Consider the following 15,219-nt stretch of genomic DNA (forward strand, 5'->3'; position numbering starts at 1 on the left):
AATCCCTGTGGGTTATGTTTTGATATCAATCTCATGTCCTTGTGTTTTTATGTTTTGTACTGTACCCTGTGTGTTCAAGGCTCTATTTTTTTTGAGGGTCAGCTTATGGGGATTCATGTTAGTCTGAGATAGACCATATGAGCGGAGCCAAGACCCTCTCAGCTTTTAGCTGATTGGCTCACTCTTCCCTCGATGCTTTTAGGCCTGACCCTGACCTGATCTCACTCTCACTCGCTCTTTCGTCGTCTTTCCCAATAGTCTCAACTTTTCTTTTAACCCAGCTTACCACTTTCTGTCAGTCCCCCGCCTTATCTGTATGTACACTTTAATGCATCTGAGCTATTCAAATGTTGACTTGCTTGAAACTTAGGCAACCGCTGGCTTGATCCAGCAGCATCAACATCTCACAAAGTAACAATGGATATACCCTGAACTTGCAAATCAGTGAAGATGACATGGCTCATGAGATGTTTTGATCTGCAGAGAGGCAGCATTTTCCTGGGTAGCAAGTAAATGAAAAGGCACAAAGGTTGTCTAAGCGCCCCTGGCCTAATGAGTCACAAAAGAAATACCACGAGGGGTATCATGACATTGTATGTAGGGGGCAAATTATGGTGAGTTGAAGGGGCAATGACATCCCCCTTATTATGGGATATCAATGAAATGCATCCACCTTGTAAAACCAAAGAATTTGGGGGGAAATGTGGGAGGGGAACAATAATGCTTGCCCGCTGTCTGCCTGGTTAAATTTACCCCTTCATTATGCAGCAATGACATTATACACACAGATAAGGAGAACTGTCATTTTGTGCAATGTTGTATCGTAAAGATTCTGCTTGGATGTATAGCTTTGTCTTGTTACTCCTGCTAGTTGTTGCATGATCCTAAACTATACAGATCCTTGTTACCACTGGGGGCCATGCAATTACTTTTAGAGGACCCCATCGGCCCCCAGTGGGGCTCTGCCAGCACTGGCAAACAGATGGATGGGTTAAACAGCAAAGACACAGCAGACACCTGCCAGCTACAGAAGCCACAAGTCAGGTAGTCTGCCTGCTCTGGCAGTCCTGCGGCCGGGACAGGCTGCGATTAGCCTCCAATAGGCGAGGAGGGAATCAACATTCAGGGCCTCAGCCAGCCACTGAATGATTCATTCATAGTATAGGAACTGTTCAACCAGGCTCTGCTCCTCTGTTAGGAAAACAAATGGGAATAGCGTGGGTGAGAGAGAGGAATTAATCTCTTTAACACAGGTGAATCCATCTGAGTTTTGATGATCAATGGTGGGGAGCAGATCTGAGTCAGGGGATTAATTTGATTTGAAAAGGACACTGACAGTAACGAGTCTCTCTAACCTCTTATTCAAACAAGTGTATGTGTGCATGTGTGTCTTCCAACAGAAGGACCAATATATTAATAAGCCTAGCATAATCTCTTATAATGTGCTGCATCTCTCTCTCTCTCTCTCTCTCTCTCTCTCTGTGTGTGTGTGTGTGTGTGTGTCTACATTTCTCAATCCTGAAGCTGTCAGAACCATATGCAGACAAGCTGTGCAGGGTCATAGGCTATAAATTAAATCCGACTGTGGGCTTTACACAAAATAGTGCAAGGTTAAATGACGGGACAGGAGACCTATTAGATATTAAAAGAAAACAGAGAATATGTCCAGAGTGTGTCCACAATATGTCCAAAGTCACCCTCTACACCTCTCTTTCGTTTTCCTTCTGTTCCAGGATCAGTAAGTCAGTATCCAGGAAGGGGGGGACGGTGGAGGGGGTGGGGGTACGAGGCTTGTCGCCAAGTCCCCGCCCCTCCTCCCCGAATGCGGCACAGCTGCCTTTCAGAGCCCCGCCGCTCCAACCCATTCATCCTGGAGAGCCAACAAAAAAGTGGCTATTTATTAGAATACTTGTTTTGTATTGTTCCGTGCCACACAAAAGACGCTTCATTATGTTAGAAGCAAACCCCTTTCGCCGAGAGAAACAATAACTTGGAATTGTCTTTTTAGAGTGTATAATAAATGTCATTTCTTCTTGTCTCTCCCCCTCAGTGTGTGTTGAGTGGTGGGTTTGGGCACCGGGCATGGATGGCCTTGGCACTCAAGCGGCCAGATTTAGTGGGAGTAGCGGTCTTACATGAAGCTTTGGAGGGTTTAGGACGGCTTTAGGAGAATGGAGGGAGAAATCTTCCCACATGGTCTGCAGTAGAGGGGACGGGAGAAACATGCGTAAGTTTGCATAACTGAGACGACACTTCTGTACGCTAAAAGGTCCTTTTCATAAATCTCTAGCCTCTAGATGCACCGTTGATTAGCTTATACCAGTTGTGCGTAAAATCAATTTCTAAGTGTAAAATGCGAGTAGAGATTGCACTGAAAGGAGCAAATGAAATTTGAGTGTATATGATACCTATGTGAAATGACTGCGTACTGAAATAAATCAGTCGCCAAGGGCTTTATAATTAGGAACCTTTATTTTGGAATGTCTGCGCTCCGTTGTGTTTAATTCACTGCAGATAATATGTGTTTCTGGCTTCGGGCTGTCGTTTTATTTTGGGAGAAGTGAGCTCCGCGAGGGGTTGGCTGCAGAGCGCACATGAGGGCTTATGGTGCTACCAGTTGCTCTCTAGCCGATACAGTTCGTTCCTCTGACAGAGAAAGTGGATGGTGGATATTTATTACTGATCTAGACGGGAGTGAACGGCTATCGTCTCTGCACGCTACGGCTCTCTTTCCTTTCTGGCTAATTCAGGAGAAACGCGCGATGCAATTATGTTCTTAAAATGTTCTCTTGTTAGTGATTGTTAAACGGTAACTTGTTTTACGCATGTGAGCGCATTTTTTTTTTTTTTTTTTTTTACTTCTCAACAGGCGCTAGTAAAGTGAAAAGGGGTGGGGTGGTGGGCAGAAAGAATGACTGATCAACAGATCTCTGTTCAGGTTGGAGCTCGTTGGGTCTCTGTGAAACAGGTGTTTTCTCTCGATAGCGGGGTCAAATAGGCCTAATTAACCCATATGACCTTTTATACCTCACTGTCTTACACTGCTAGGTGATCAGACACTCTCTCGCACCCTCCACCCCAAACACACACACACACGCACCACACTCCCTGACACAGACGCGCGCGCGCGCGCGCGCGCATAAGCACCCGCATAATGTGGAAAATGTGGATGAGCTAGGGCTAATTTAAAGGAAAAGATTAACAGAGTCTGGATATCATGGAGTGGGCTAACCCAGACACAATTGGCTAACTTCTGCATTTGGGGGTGGGGAGTTTCGAGGTAGAGAGTGAGGGATGTGCGAGGATGGCGTTTTCAAATTAATCATTACAAACAGCTTATGTAGACAGGTAGTAACAACAGAGTGTCACTTTCCATCACTTCAGCTTTGACTGAGTCCTGTGAGCGTGATCTGAAATACAGCATGACCGCCGCTGGCAGCTGAATTTATTCATAACCTTGTACTAGCTTTGCTCGCCAAACTTTGATGTGAACACCGCACAAAGTACCTATCGCTCATGTTTGCTTTGCGGGGCTGAATAACTGCCGTGACCCTTGGCCCCCGTCGCGCACCGTCGCAGCAGCGCGCGCAGCCTATTGCACAAAGAGCCGGGGAGGATTGTCAAAAGAGGAGCCACTGATGGGGAATGACAGGAGAGTAAATACGGGCCACCAGGGTCCCAGTGTCACCCGAAAGGCTAATCCTTACTGTACTGCACAATACTGAGGCCAATCACAGTCTTGGTTCACCAACAAGAGTCTATTATTATTATTATTATTATTATTAACAATAACATTGATGATATAATAATAATAATAACAACAATAACAATACTACTAATAATACTAACAATAATAATAATAAATATTATTATTAGTTCTGTTTGTTCAGGCTGAGACATGGTAAACGCAGCTGTCTTAGAGTGCAATACATTGCCATTTTCATTGTATTTTATTTTATTTAGGGAAGCATCATGCGCTAAGGCGATGCTGCAAATGAAACTTACAAGCCTGTGGTTGGAAATGTGTTGGACCTCTGAAAACTGTGCAAGTCTATGTTTGTTCTTTGCTGATTCAGTCATAAATGTTGTCTTCATCTCTCCAAATCTCCATATTTTGAGAAGGCGAATTATTATTATTATTATTATTATTATTATTATTATTATTATTATTATATTATTATTATTATTATTATTATTATTATCAATAAATTACTATTATGTTATTACAAGACTGTGTAGGAACAAGAATTAGGATATTGTTATGATATTGCGGCTTAACGGATCGTGTTGCATTGTTACTGGGTGAACAGTTTCTGGTTTTGGCTTTGTTTCCCTATTGCACACAGAAAATTTAAAAGGGTCATTTTCCTGGGATGTGTGATACCCTGTCTCAGAATAGTTTCACTGGCACTCACCGCCCAGGCTCTCTGTGTGTCACCATAAAGTGATCTTCCTCGGGCCATAAGCCACATGGCCTGGATCGCTGGAAATGTTTATTGACCATTGTGAGATCCAGTTAACCCTATTACCAAACGCGCACGGATCCGTCTGAGTGATCCCGCTCCCGCAGGCCCTAAACTGAGAGCTATATCAGGCTAAGCTCTAATTAAAAACAGCAAAGTATGATAGAATGATTAAATCGTTAGTCGCGCCGCAGGGAAGGGGTATTTTGTTTTCCCTTTCAATTAGAGGTTGATTGGGCTTTTCAGGGGAGGTCAGCTGTGAAATTTGGATTATATATGCGCGGACCCGCAGATACATGGACCCTTTCCTCACATGATTTCGAAATATTTCATTGCATATAAAATGTAGAAAATACAATAGCAAAGTACACAGTTTCCACCCGTCCTTTCTTGTTGTCTACAGCCCCACAGAAGCAGAAGCATCGCCGGAATTGATTCACCATCGCCAGCAGACGGCGATGACGGTTCTTTGCCCCGGCAGTTTCACGTAGGCGTGTAGGTTATCCTGGTGGGCTTTTCTGTTAGACCGACAGTTTGTCAAATCTTTTTCACATCGTCTTCTGCTGAATCGAGTGTAGGCTTGCTTTCTCTGACACCTGATAAAGCAGAGACCTTTACCTGGGAGAGAGAGAGAGAGAGAGAGAGAGAGAGAGAGAGAGAGAGAGAGAGAGAGAGAAGGAGGGAGAGAGAGAGAGAGCGAGAGAGAGAGGCGAAATGGATTTTAAGGTGGGATTTGTATCAAGACGTTTGAATCTGAATTGGGTCTACAAGTAACCCAAAGTATCAGGACAGCAGAGAAGAGAAACAGAGAAAAAAAAGGAAAAGGAAAAGGCCCCAGGAAAATTGAGAAAATTTAAACATAATTCCAAAAACATATGATTGCATTTTCTTAAAAGGGGTGATCAGCTTAATTTGCTACTTTACTTTCTCGAAGGCCTGTGGAGGGAGAACCAAATAAATTCAGTTTACCCACTTTTTTTTTGCCTGGAGCCGTGTACTCAACCATCTTTTTACCCAGAGAGTTCAAGTTGTACATCATCCAACATAATAAGAATCCTCAAACTGATCCGTGTCCCTTGAAGATGCTGCGTTTTAATTAGCAAACTGAAAAAAAGAAAAATAATTTCGGAAAACAGAATTGTTTGTTTATATTGGTTGATGTTTGACTTACCATCACTGACTGTACCCAGCTTTACATTTGCTTTCAAGTCTTTGTTCGTTACTTTTTTAGTTTAAGTCTTTAAGAGTGTGTTTGGAGATTTCATATGCCTCGTGCAATTTGTGGGGGTGACCCTCCTTTCAATCCCCCTCCTCCTGTGTTCTTCCTCTACGGTCTGAGAGTCACCTGACCAAGCGCCATGCAAATCATCCTGCTGCTAGAGCCTCATTGGCCGCTTGTGGCTCATTTAACCGCTGTCAGTGCGCATCATATGGCCGCCGCTTTAACTAACTTCTCAACTCCGACAGGGAAAGTGGCTCAAATGCGCATTCTATCACAGTGGACGTGAACCAAGCCAAGCCAAGCGAAGAGAGGGGTAAATACTGACGGTGGAGAACATTTTATTATTCCTTTTCGGATTATTTGTCGTCTCGCATTTGATTTATTTGGGGGCAGAATAGTATCTTTGTAACCCAATCATCCTGTGCGCACCAACCGATCTTGTGCGCGCCTGCCCTACCTTACACTGCAATAGATTTTTCTCTGTTGGTGGTGAAGTTTGAAAACCAGGTGAATGTATAGCATGATGATGGAAACTGACCTCCATTCCCCTGGTCCCCAAACGAATACGACCACGGGGCAAACGGGGCCGACCAGCGGGTCTAAAGCGAATCAGGACCGGGTGAAGAGACCTATGAACGCGTTCATGGTGTGGTCCCGTGGGCAGCGGAGAAAGATGGCACAGGAGAACCCCAAAATGCACAACTCTGAGATCAGCAAGCGGCTGGGCGCCGAGTGGAAGGTGATGTCCGAGGCTGAGAAGCGCCCTTTCATCGACGAGGCGAAACGGTTGCGAGCCATGCACATGAAGGAGCATCCGGATTACAAGTACCGGCCAAGACGGAAGACCAAGACGCTGTTGAAAAAGGACAAGTATTCCCTTGCTGGCGGTCTGCTTTCTGGGGCCGGTGGGGGCGGTGGAGTTGGTTTAGGGGTCGGCATGAGTTCATCCGGGGTCGGGCAGAGGTTAGAGAGCCCCGGGGGTCACGGGGGCTCCGCCAGCTCCGGCTACGCACACATGAACGGCTGGGCGAACGGTGCGTACTCGGGGCAGGTGGCTGCAGCGGCGGCGGCCGCAGCGATGATGCAGGAAGCTCAGTTAGCCTACAGCCAGCACCCGGGAAGCGGGGCGCACCACCACCACCACTCACACCACCACCATTCACACAACCCCCAGCCCATGCACCGCTACGACATGACAACCCTGCAGTACAGCCCCATCTCGAACTCTCAGAGCTACATGAGCGCCTCTCCATCTGGCTACGGAGGGATCACCTACACGCAGCACCAGGGCTCCGGCGTCTCCTCCTCAGCTGCCATGGGGACGTTAGGGTCGCTGGTGAAGTCGGAGCCGAGTGTAAGCCCCCCCGTCAGCAGCACACACTCACGGGGTCCTTGCCCCGGAGACTTGAGAGAGATGATAAGCATGTATTTACCGACCGGAGAGCCGGGGGACCCGTCAGTGCAAAGTAGACTCCACGCCTTGCCGCAGCATTACCAGAGCGCCACGGCTGGAGTGAACGGGACGGTCCCTCTAACACACATTTAGAGCTCACAGAATAATTGAAAACTGCAAACCAACACATAACCAAATATTTACCTCTTTTCTAAATTATCCCGGTCCCAGAACTACCTGCATTTTGTACAGAATGTTTATGATATTGTAAATGAAGGGTAAATAGCATATTCATCTCGGCTTTTTTCAATAGCCAACAGTGGAATTATATAACGAAGATGATGATGAAATATTGGTTATTGTGCTATCATTTTTTGTCCATTACTTAACGCAGTCTTAGTTGAGGGCTACGCCAAGTTCACGAGGATATTTGGTTAAATTGTCTCATAATTTTGGGGTTCTTGTAAGTTATTGAAAATGAGATAAGATGTGTCATAATCATAGAAAAAAGTGCTTTAAAAGATATATGGAAAAAAATCGCATTCCTTAAACATTTGTGTTCATTTGCAGAAGCCTGTGTCTTAATTCTCGAAATCATCTCTTTTTATTGTAATAACCTAATTATTGTAAATTGTGAATAATTTTAATATTTCAAAGACTGACGGGCAACTGCTGTTGTAATTTAAGTGCTTTTCTGCAAGAGAAAAGCCCTGATATTGCATTGAAGAAGAACTGAATAAATTTCACATATGTTTCTTTCATTCTTAAAAGAGCGGTCTTAGATTGATTATTTTCACTATTTAATGTTTAACAAGAATGTTTCATGTTTTAGCCTGTGAAAATATCATCCAAGCAGACTGTCGGGCCATATCCACCTATTTAATTGTGAATTTGCTGCCGGCCATAGATCACACAAGCACTTAAATAGCCTAATTGTTTGTGCGTAATTGTGCATAAAAGCTGCGGTCTGTTGGCCTACGTAAACCAATTTCTTGGTAGGATTAAGTTGTTTTGGCTTTTCATGAAGCAAAACTTTATGAGGGGTCATTAGGATTAACTTATGAATTAAATGGCTCCATTATATCACAGTGGGCTTGGAGGCCAAACAATATTATAGAACAATTTTAAATATTTATCCATGGCCTGTATGTCATGTTGATAGCCTTTTATTTTACCACTATTTGTATGTTCTTTTTAAGCATGATTCCTCACACCATGCTTTTTTGTGAAATATTTCTGATTATATTGATTCTAGAGAAATTCTCTGCGCAGCATGCCAAGCCCTGATATAACAAACCACCTGTTATTATAAGGGAAACAGAATCATTTATTAGGCCGTAAAGGATTTGTAATATATTAATTATTTGTATTGTAAAAAATGTCTTGTTTCTCCAGGATCATTATATTTGCAGAGACTGTTTTTGTCTGCTGAACAGCAGCAAGAATTCCGCATCACATTTTGAACTTCGTTTAATTGTTATTCTCAATCTAGTTAATGATCAGTCATTTTATTGGTCAGTAATAGAATTTCCTTTTACTAACAAATAACACAGCTGACAGACAGTATAGCTTCAATATGCAGTTCAATTTCTTTATCAAATCACACAATTTTTTTTTAAATTGCAGTGTGCCTCGAAAAACAAAAAGCCTTCCAAGGCTCCTTCCTTTTTATGTGGTTTATAAACACAAAGCTGGTCCAACATAGCGTGGACTTATGGGCTTACAAAATATATCTATATCATCTGAATAGACTGAATTTTATTGAGCCATTCTGAAAGGGTGTGTGTGTGTGTGTGTGTGTGTGTGTGTGTGTGTGTGTGTGTGTGTGTGTGTGTGTGTAGACTTTACTGTTTTTGCTGCTGGGTTCTCTATCTTGAACCCATGACAAAGAATGCAAGACTGAAAAGAAAATTATAAAGAACAACAATATAATACAGCAGTACATTAATGAGAGGAATATTTTTTAATTAATGAAGAGTTGTTTTCAGTGAACTTTCACTTCAATTGCATTGCACATCCATTAGCCCAAAGTCGAGTTTTATATCATCTTCTATAACAGGCTTTTCTGTTTAATTGTTTATTCTCGGAAGAATACAATGATATGAACGACGAGATTATGAGGTTGAGTCATATATCTATATACAGTAACTGCCAATATATATATATTTTTAAAAATATATATATATTAGTCTCAAATATGTGAGCGTCTGCAGGTGCTTTTGATTTAACTTGCCAAGCACCTGCATATTGCCCTTAGTGGAGGTTTCAATTGTAAGTTAACATAAACCAAATGTTAAACGTGTGATTTGAAAATATTTTAATAATATTTAGCTATTACTTGCCCACGTCTGCTCTGGCCCTGTGTGCTTGCTGGTCATGCTCTGGCACAGTGGGATATTTGATATTTTCTGTTCTTTTAAACATGACACTGACAGACTCAGGGAGCTGAATTGAGAAAAGTTCAAGGGAGAGAGTGTGTGTTGTGTTGTTTTGTGTGAGGAAGGAATGAGTTACATTTGGCTAAATGAGGATTTGAGCAGTCAATTCAAGTTGCTTAGATTGCTCACCGATATACAGCCAATGAAATAAGGCTCCTCATGAAATAATTCATCTGGCAAAGCACTTTCTAAGGGAAGAAAAAAACCCTTAATGCTACTTCCTCAAGATATAAGACACAACTTTGCACTCTCAAAATAGGCAACACTTCACCACACAAAGCAGTGCATGCAATCATCTGGGATTTAGAGCACTTAACTCACCATCACTGTCCACAACCAAAGCGATAACTGGTGCACACTAAAGGCACAGCCGGGAATGAGGCTTCCCATGGGCCGAATAAACCGAGCACAACCATGACTGTGCGTTTCTCGTGGCGTTACTGATGAGTCATCAGAATCTAAGTCTCAGTCGTTTCAAAGTTTCATCATCTGTATCCAGATGTCTACGTGTGTGATCTTAGAGCACTGGGAATTTTGAGACCTATAAGTCACCGTTATAAATACTTGTTTAAGAAAAATGTTGGCCACGCAGTACACGCCATGCAAACTTACAATCATGCTGAAATAATGAAACATGATATGTTGGATGTGACGTCTTTTGACAGGTTACAGCTAGTTTTGACATTTAGGTTAATTTTTTATTGCCTTCAGGCCTCATATTAAGATATAAGCTAATAGCCATACACATGCAAATGAGGGAAATTTATGCGTACTTAGGCATTTTAAAAGAATCAATTAATCTCAAATACATAGTTAAAGGGCCTATTTCACACTGATGAAGACTTGCATGGCATGTCAATTAAACCTGTTAGACCTCATAGTGAGCGTGTAACGTATGGCTGCGCCTTAATCTATTCAATAAAAAAAATCTGGAGAACAATGTCTGGAAATGAGTTTGAGTTCCAAAACCCATCTATGCAGACATCTCCCCACTACACAGCGCAGTGTACGGGATGGGATGGCCCCCTCTGTGTTTTGCACCTATTTCAATCTTATCTGCTGATGTAAAGAGACGAGGATTAACGCTGAAAGCCCAGAGAGGCGGAGCACGTCACGGCACATCGCCAGGCTAAAAGAGGAGCGTTCTGGCAAATTTAACCCGAATAAATTACACCTTGAGGTGGAAGAGGGGTGAGTGGAGGGCGCAACACAGACTATAGGTGTAGTGGCGGCGTTGGTTGCAGGTCTGTGTGTGTGGCGTTCATATGTGTGTGTGCGCGTGCGTTTGTGCGTGTGTGTGTGTGTGTGTGTGTGTGTGTGTGTGTGTGTGTGTGTGTCTGTGTGTGTGTCTGTGTTAGAGGGTGCTGACCGACCAATAAATCTCTCCACCATGCGATACTCTTATCTTGTAGCCACCGATATATTCCGCACTAGGAGGCCATCAGCTCCAGCGCACACTCGGTTGCTCGTAAAGCCCCGATCCCTTGCACTCCCTGTCCTAAATGGGGATAATTAGCGTCACTTTATCACGCCTCTGCATATTTTCTCCGTTCTCCCCCCCCTAAAAAAAATTACCAAGCAGCCTGCTCTCGTCGCCCGCTCTGTCACAGAAGATTATGGAGACAGATTGCACAGAACGAATGTGCCGGGCGAGATTAGCGCGGAATAGAGAAAGCAACTGGGCCAATGAATTCCTCGGAAGGGCCTTATCGTGCAATTACACGTTGACATGTTTAACAATCTTGCTGCCTCTTAATCCTGCAGTGCTGCTCTATCTACCCACAGCTACCCCGCTATATGCCGGCACACAGACCTAATGCACCGAAACGCAGCCCAAATGCACTGAAAGTTATGAAAAAAATTGCTTTATTTTCAAACTTTGCCCGGCACAATAGTTATATTTTATTTCTCTGATTTTTCCATAGTCCTTGGGGCCAGTCAAATACAGCCCCATTTTCACTAGAACTTTTAAGTTTCTATTTAAGTTGCATTTTCAGATTTAAAAATGATCATTAATATCCGGCCTATTGTTAAGCTAAATCACAATTTCAAATAAAGAAAGTGACAAAAAGTGTCACTTTGGGGGTGTCTCCGCCTCATCCATCCCAAAGAGTGGTGAGTGTTGTTTAGAGTTCATTTTAGACTTTTCCCATCTTTCTGTCTCCTTTCTTCTGCCCCCCTCCCCTCCTCACACACACACACACACACACACACACACATACATAGCCACCACCACAACCACATCCCAATCCCCCCACCGCAACCCCACCCCATCCCTTCTGCCTGGCGGTATAGCGGGGCCTGTGTGGGAGTGATTGTGGAGCGCCACTGTAGGAATTTGGCAGCGGCCGTGGTTTGGAGAGCCGCCCCACGCTGAGCCCCATTCAGCGGCCAGCGCGCTGTGAGGTTGGGAAGTTTCAGTCAGCCGTACAACTCAATGGCCCCCACAAAGGCGATTACAAGCCCCAGCGCATTCCTGAAGGGACCTGGGAGCGACGCAGGTGCGAGGGGGACCGGGGTAACCCGTCAGAGGAGTGATAAAAACGGGACAGTGCTGGGACCACACAAAACCAAGCGCTCCACAGGAACCGGGGATTTTTGGAGGGAGGAGGAGAAAGGAAAGAATGAGTTTGAAGAAGATGGAAGCTTTGGGGGTGTTTTACCCCATGGCCTCCCTGTCCATCACTGAATGAAAAGGCGAGAAGCCTTCCAATATGGACAGAAAAAGTGTCCTAATTGAAAATATCGCTGCTGCAAATATAGAGCAGCAAGCACAGCCACATCTTTGTCAGGTTAAATTTAGGCTACTCTGCACAGCGGATTTTGAAACACGGATTTCGCCCAACATTTACGGGCTTTGTGTAGAGGAAATAAAATTCTTCTAATTCCTACTCAACTTAAATAACTGGTTCACAGGGTTAATCGCTTTGCTTAAATCGGAAATACCCCTCATTGCACCAAAGCGTGTTTTTTTTGCTGGCCATAGGTCTCTATCATGGAGACAGACGGTAGGCTATATTTGATTAGAGCTGCGCCTAACTATCAATTACCGGAGAAAAACAGAGGGTCCCCGAGGACTAGTAATCAGTGCGCCAGCAGCAAGCGGACCTCTCATTTCCCACCAGTGTATCATAATGAAGGCGCAACGGATCGCATGAGAATGAGCCCCACTCACACATGTAGGCTACTGCTGTGTGCACAGACAGAGATGTACTGGAGGGTAAACCCACCAATCTCGGTTATCACACATTTCTTTCCGCGGTTTTCCCACCAGGGTGACACAGGCCTCTTGTCATATATTTTTTAGAATTTACATTATATGTATAATAATATAATTCAATATTTTTGTGGATATTAAAGGCCACGTTGCCTCATCATGGTCTCCAATTAGAGGTCATAATTTTATCCAAGTGTAGGCAGTGAAGAAACAAAAGAAGAAACATCAGGGACACTTTTGTTTGACGTTTCACGTCCGGTAGTGAAAGGATTCACACTAAAAACCATCCATGCTGTAATAGGAGTGAAACCTCTGATTTGGAGTGGGAATAAGCTTATAAATCAAAGGAACAAGCACTGGGGTTTGCTCAGGGTTCATGTCTCTCTTTCAGACTAAGCAAATACTTTCCAGTGATCCCCAGTAATTACTCAGTAATCGGAAGCATTTCACCAATAATCTGAAGCAAAAAGCAAGAGTCAAATTATTAGTCTGAGGTGTCCTACCCTTCACAATTTTGCCATATTTGGATAACTTTCAGTAGAAACCACTGTCACTTAGCTAAGCAGGAGAAATGATTTGGACCAATGTTATTTATTTATGTACTTATTAAGCATAAGTGGCTCCACAAAAGAAGTTCTTATTTGACCTGTTTGCTTGGAGAAAAGCGAGCTGGATGACGGCCTCCGTTTGGCACTGAGAGGTGCCCTGGGAGCAAGATACATTTAGAATAAAATGTTGAGAACAAATGTGAAGGGTCAGCTGTATTATTTCTTGTTCCTTGCTCAACACACAGCACTGTCTGCAAAAAAACATGGACATCACTTGGGTTTTAAGAAAGCCTAATTATTATCGTCATATCAGGGTTAAAGTACAAAATAATCTTTTTATGTTATAATATTAATATTTAATCATATCAGTTGGAACAGCTGAAGAATCATCTTTTCAGGTAGAATAGATAATAGATGGGCCTCTAAAGCAGATAAAGAAAGTCTCTTCCCAGAGGAACTGCATATTTTGGTGGAGGTATGGGCTAAATTTTTATGTTCTATCACCAGGCCCAGTGTAACAGTCTGCAGGTCCAGACATGGTGATGCAGGGGGATATAGGATTTACTGGAACATTTATTCTATTTTGTTAATATCCTCTGAGATTTTATCTTTGCATATATTTCCTTCTCCTATACCTTTGGATAAGTTATAATGTATCAGAAATAAACTTCAAATTTAATTTCTTCTACTGAATTAGAGCACAGTGCAATAGGCTCAGAGACTGGGCTTTAGCTCGCAATGGGGGGAAAAAAATATGACCTTGGATTTAAGGTTTGTCCCATCCCAAAAATACTGCATTAACTCGTAACATTTGTCCCACAGTCAGCCTTGGGACATTAAGTCCAGAAATGAGACATGAAACCAAAAAACATAATAAAAAACAATTTCTGAACATAAAATGGGAATGCAAAATGAATTAATGGATGGATGAACAGGTGGATGAAACATATTAGTCATTTTGGTTGACTTTTACTTAAGCCTACTTTTCAAGAAGAGTCAAGTTATGTCATCTTTGCCCCTTACTTACAAGACCACAGAATAACAATATTTGTAGGTGCTGATGCTGAATTATGTTGACTCATATCCCTGTTTTTATTTAACCCTTGCCTACAATAAATGTACAGTCTTTGAAACAGAAACAACATATAAGCAATAACCACAACACTATGAAACATTGCAGCCAGCAATAAAGAGCTTTCCTTAGGCCCAGCATTTCATTCAGACATAAGCAAATGTGTAGCACATTGACAGGCGCATGAGGTTGATACATTTTTTGTTAACCTCTACAAGCAGTTAAAGGGGCATTTTTATTATTATTATTATTTTTTTTTTTTTTGGTGTGTGTGTCTGTATGTGTGTCATTGGGCAAAAATTCAATAATAACCTTTCTGCCTATTGTAATTCAAATGGTCTGGAAGAAAATTAGCCTCCTGCACCTCTTCTTGGTTCTGTATTCAGGTTGTAAGAAAATCTAGCGTGTGATGATGGGAAGCTTTAGCCAATCATGAGTCATTTCAGAGACATTTCCGACAAATGCAGATGGGTATGTACGAGATCAATTCACATCTGCCCTATGCTGTTTCCTAGTGCAGTGACAGAATTTTTAATTGACTTACATTCATTCTCTACAGCTATAACCGATATGCCTAACCCTAACCCTAACCTTAACTTCACCTTAAGCTCAATAAGCCAAAATGAATCCTCAAAATGTAAAAAAAAAAATCCATAGTTTGCACTAGAAAATGCAAATGCCCTACCCTGACTAGTTTTCCTGCTTCATGAACAATATTAGTGTAACTACAATTCACTGAAAAATATATATCTTTTTTTTACATGGATAGATTATCAACTAGGCTACTGTGTAACTTTCCAGTCTCCTTTGACATTTCCCGGCATATGCCCCTGCTCATCTGGTGGGAGCGGCTTAAGACAGAAAGG

At 42.7% G+C, this 15,219-nt stretch overlaps 1 protein-coding gene across 1 annotated transcript; it reads left to right on the forward strand.

Annotated features, from left to right (window-relative positions):
• The first annotated feature begins 6,196 nt into the window (after positions 1–6,196).
• sox1a (SRY-box transcription factor 1a) lies at positions 6,197–7,231 on the forward strand. Its single transcript, XM_030080665.1, has one exon. The coding sequence runs from the start codon at positions 6,197–6,199 to the stop codon at positions 7,229–7,231; it is 1,035 nt and encodes a 344-aa protein (XP_029936525.1).
• Positions 7,232–15,219: the final 7,988 nt, after the last annotated feature.

This window comes from Myripristis murdjan, chromosome 21, assembly GCF_902150065.1.
Source record: "Myripristis murdjan chromosome 21, fMyrMur1.1, whole genome shotgun sequence".
Taxonomy (NCBI): domain Eukaryota; kingdom Metazoa; phylum Chordata; class Actinopteri; order Holocentriformes; family Holocentridae; genus Myripristis; species Myripristis murdjan.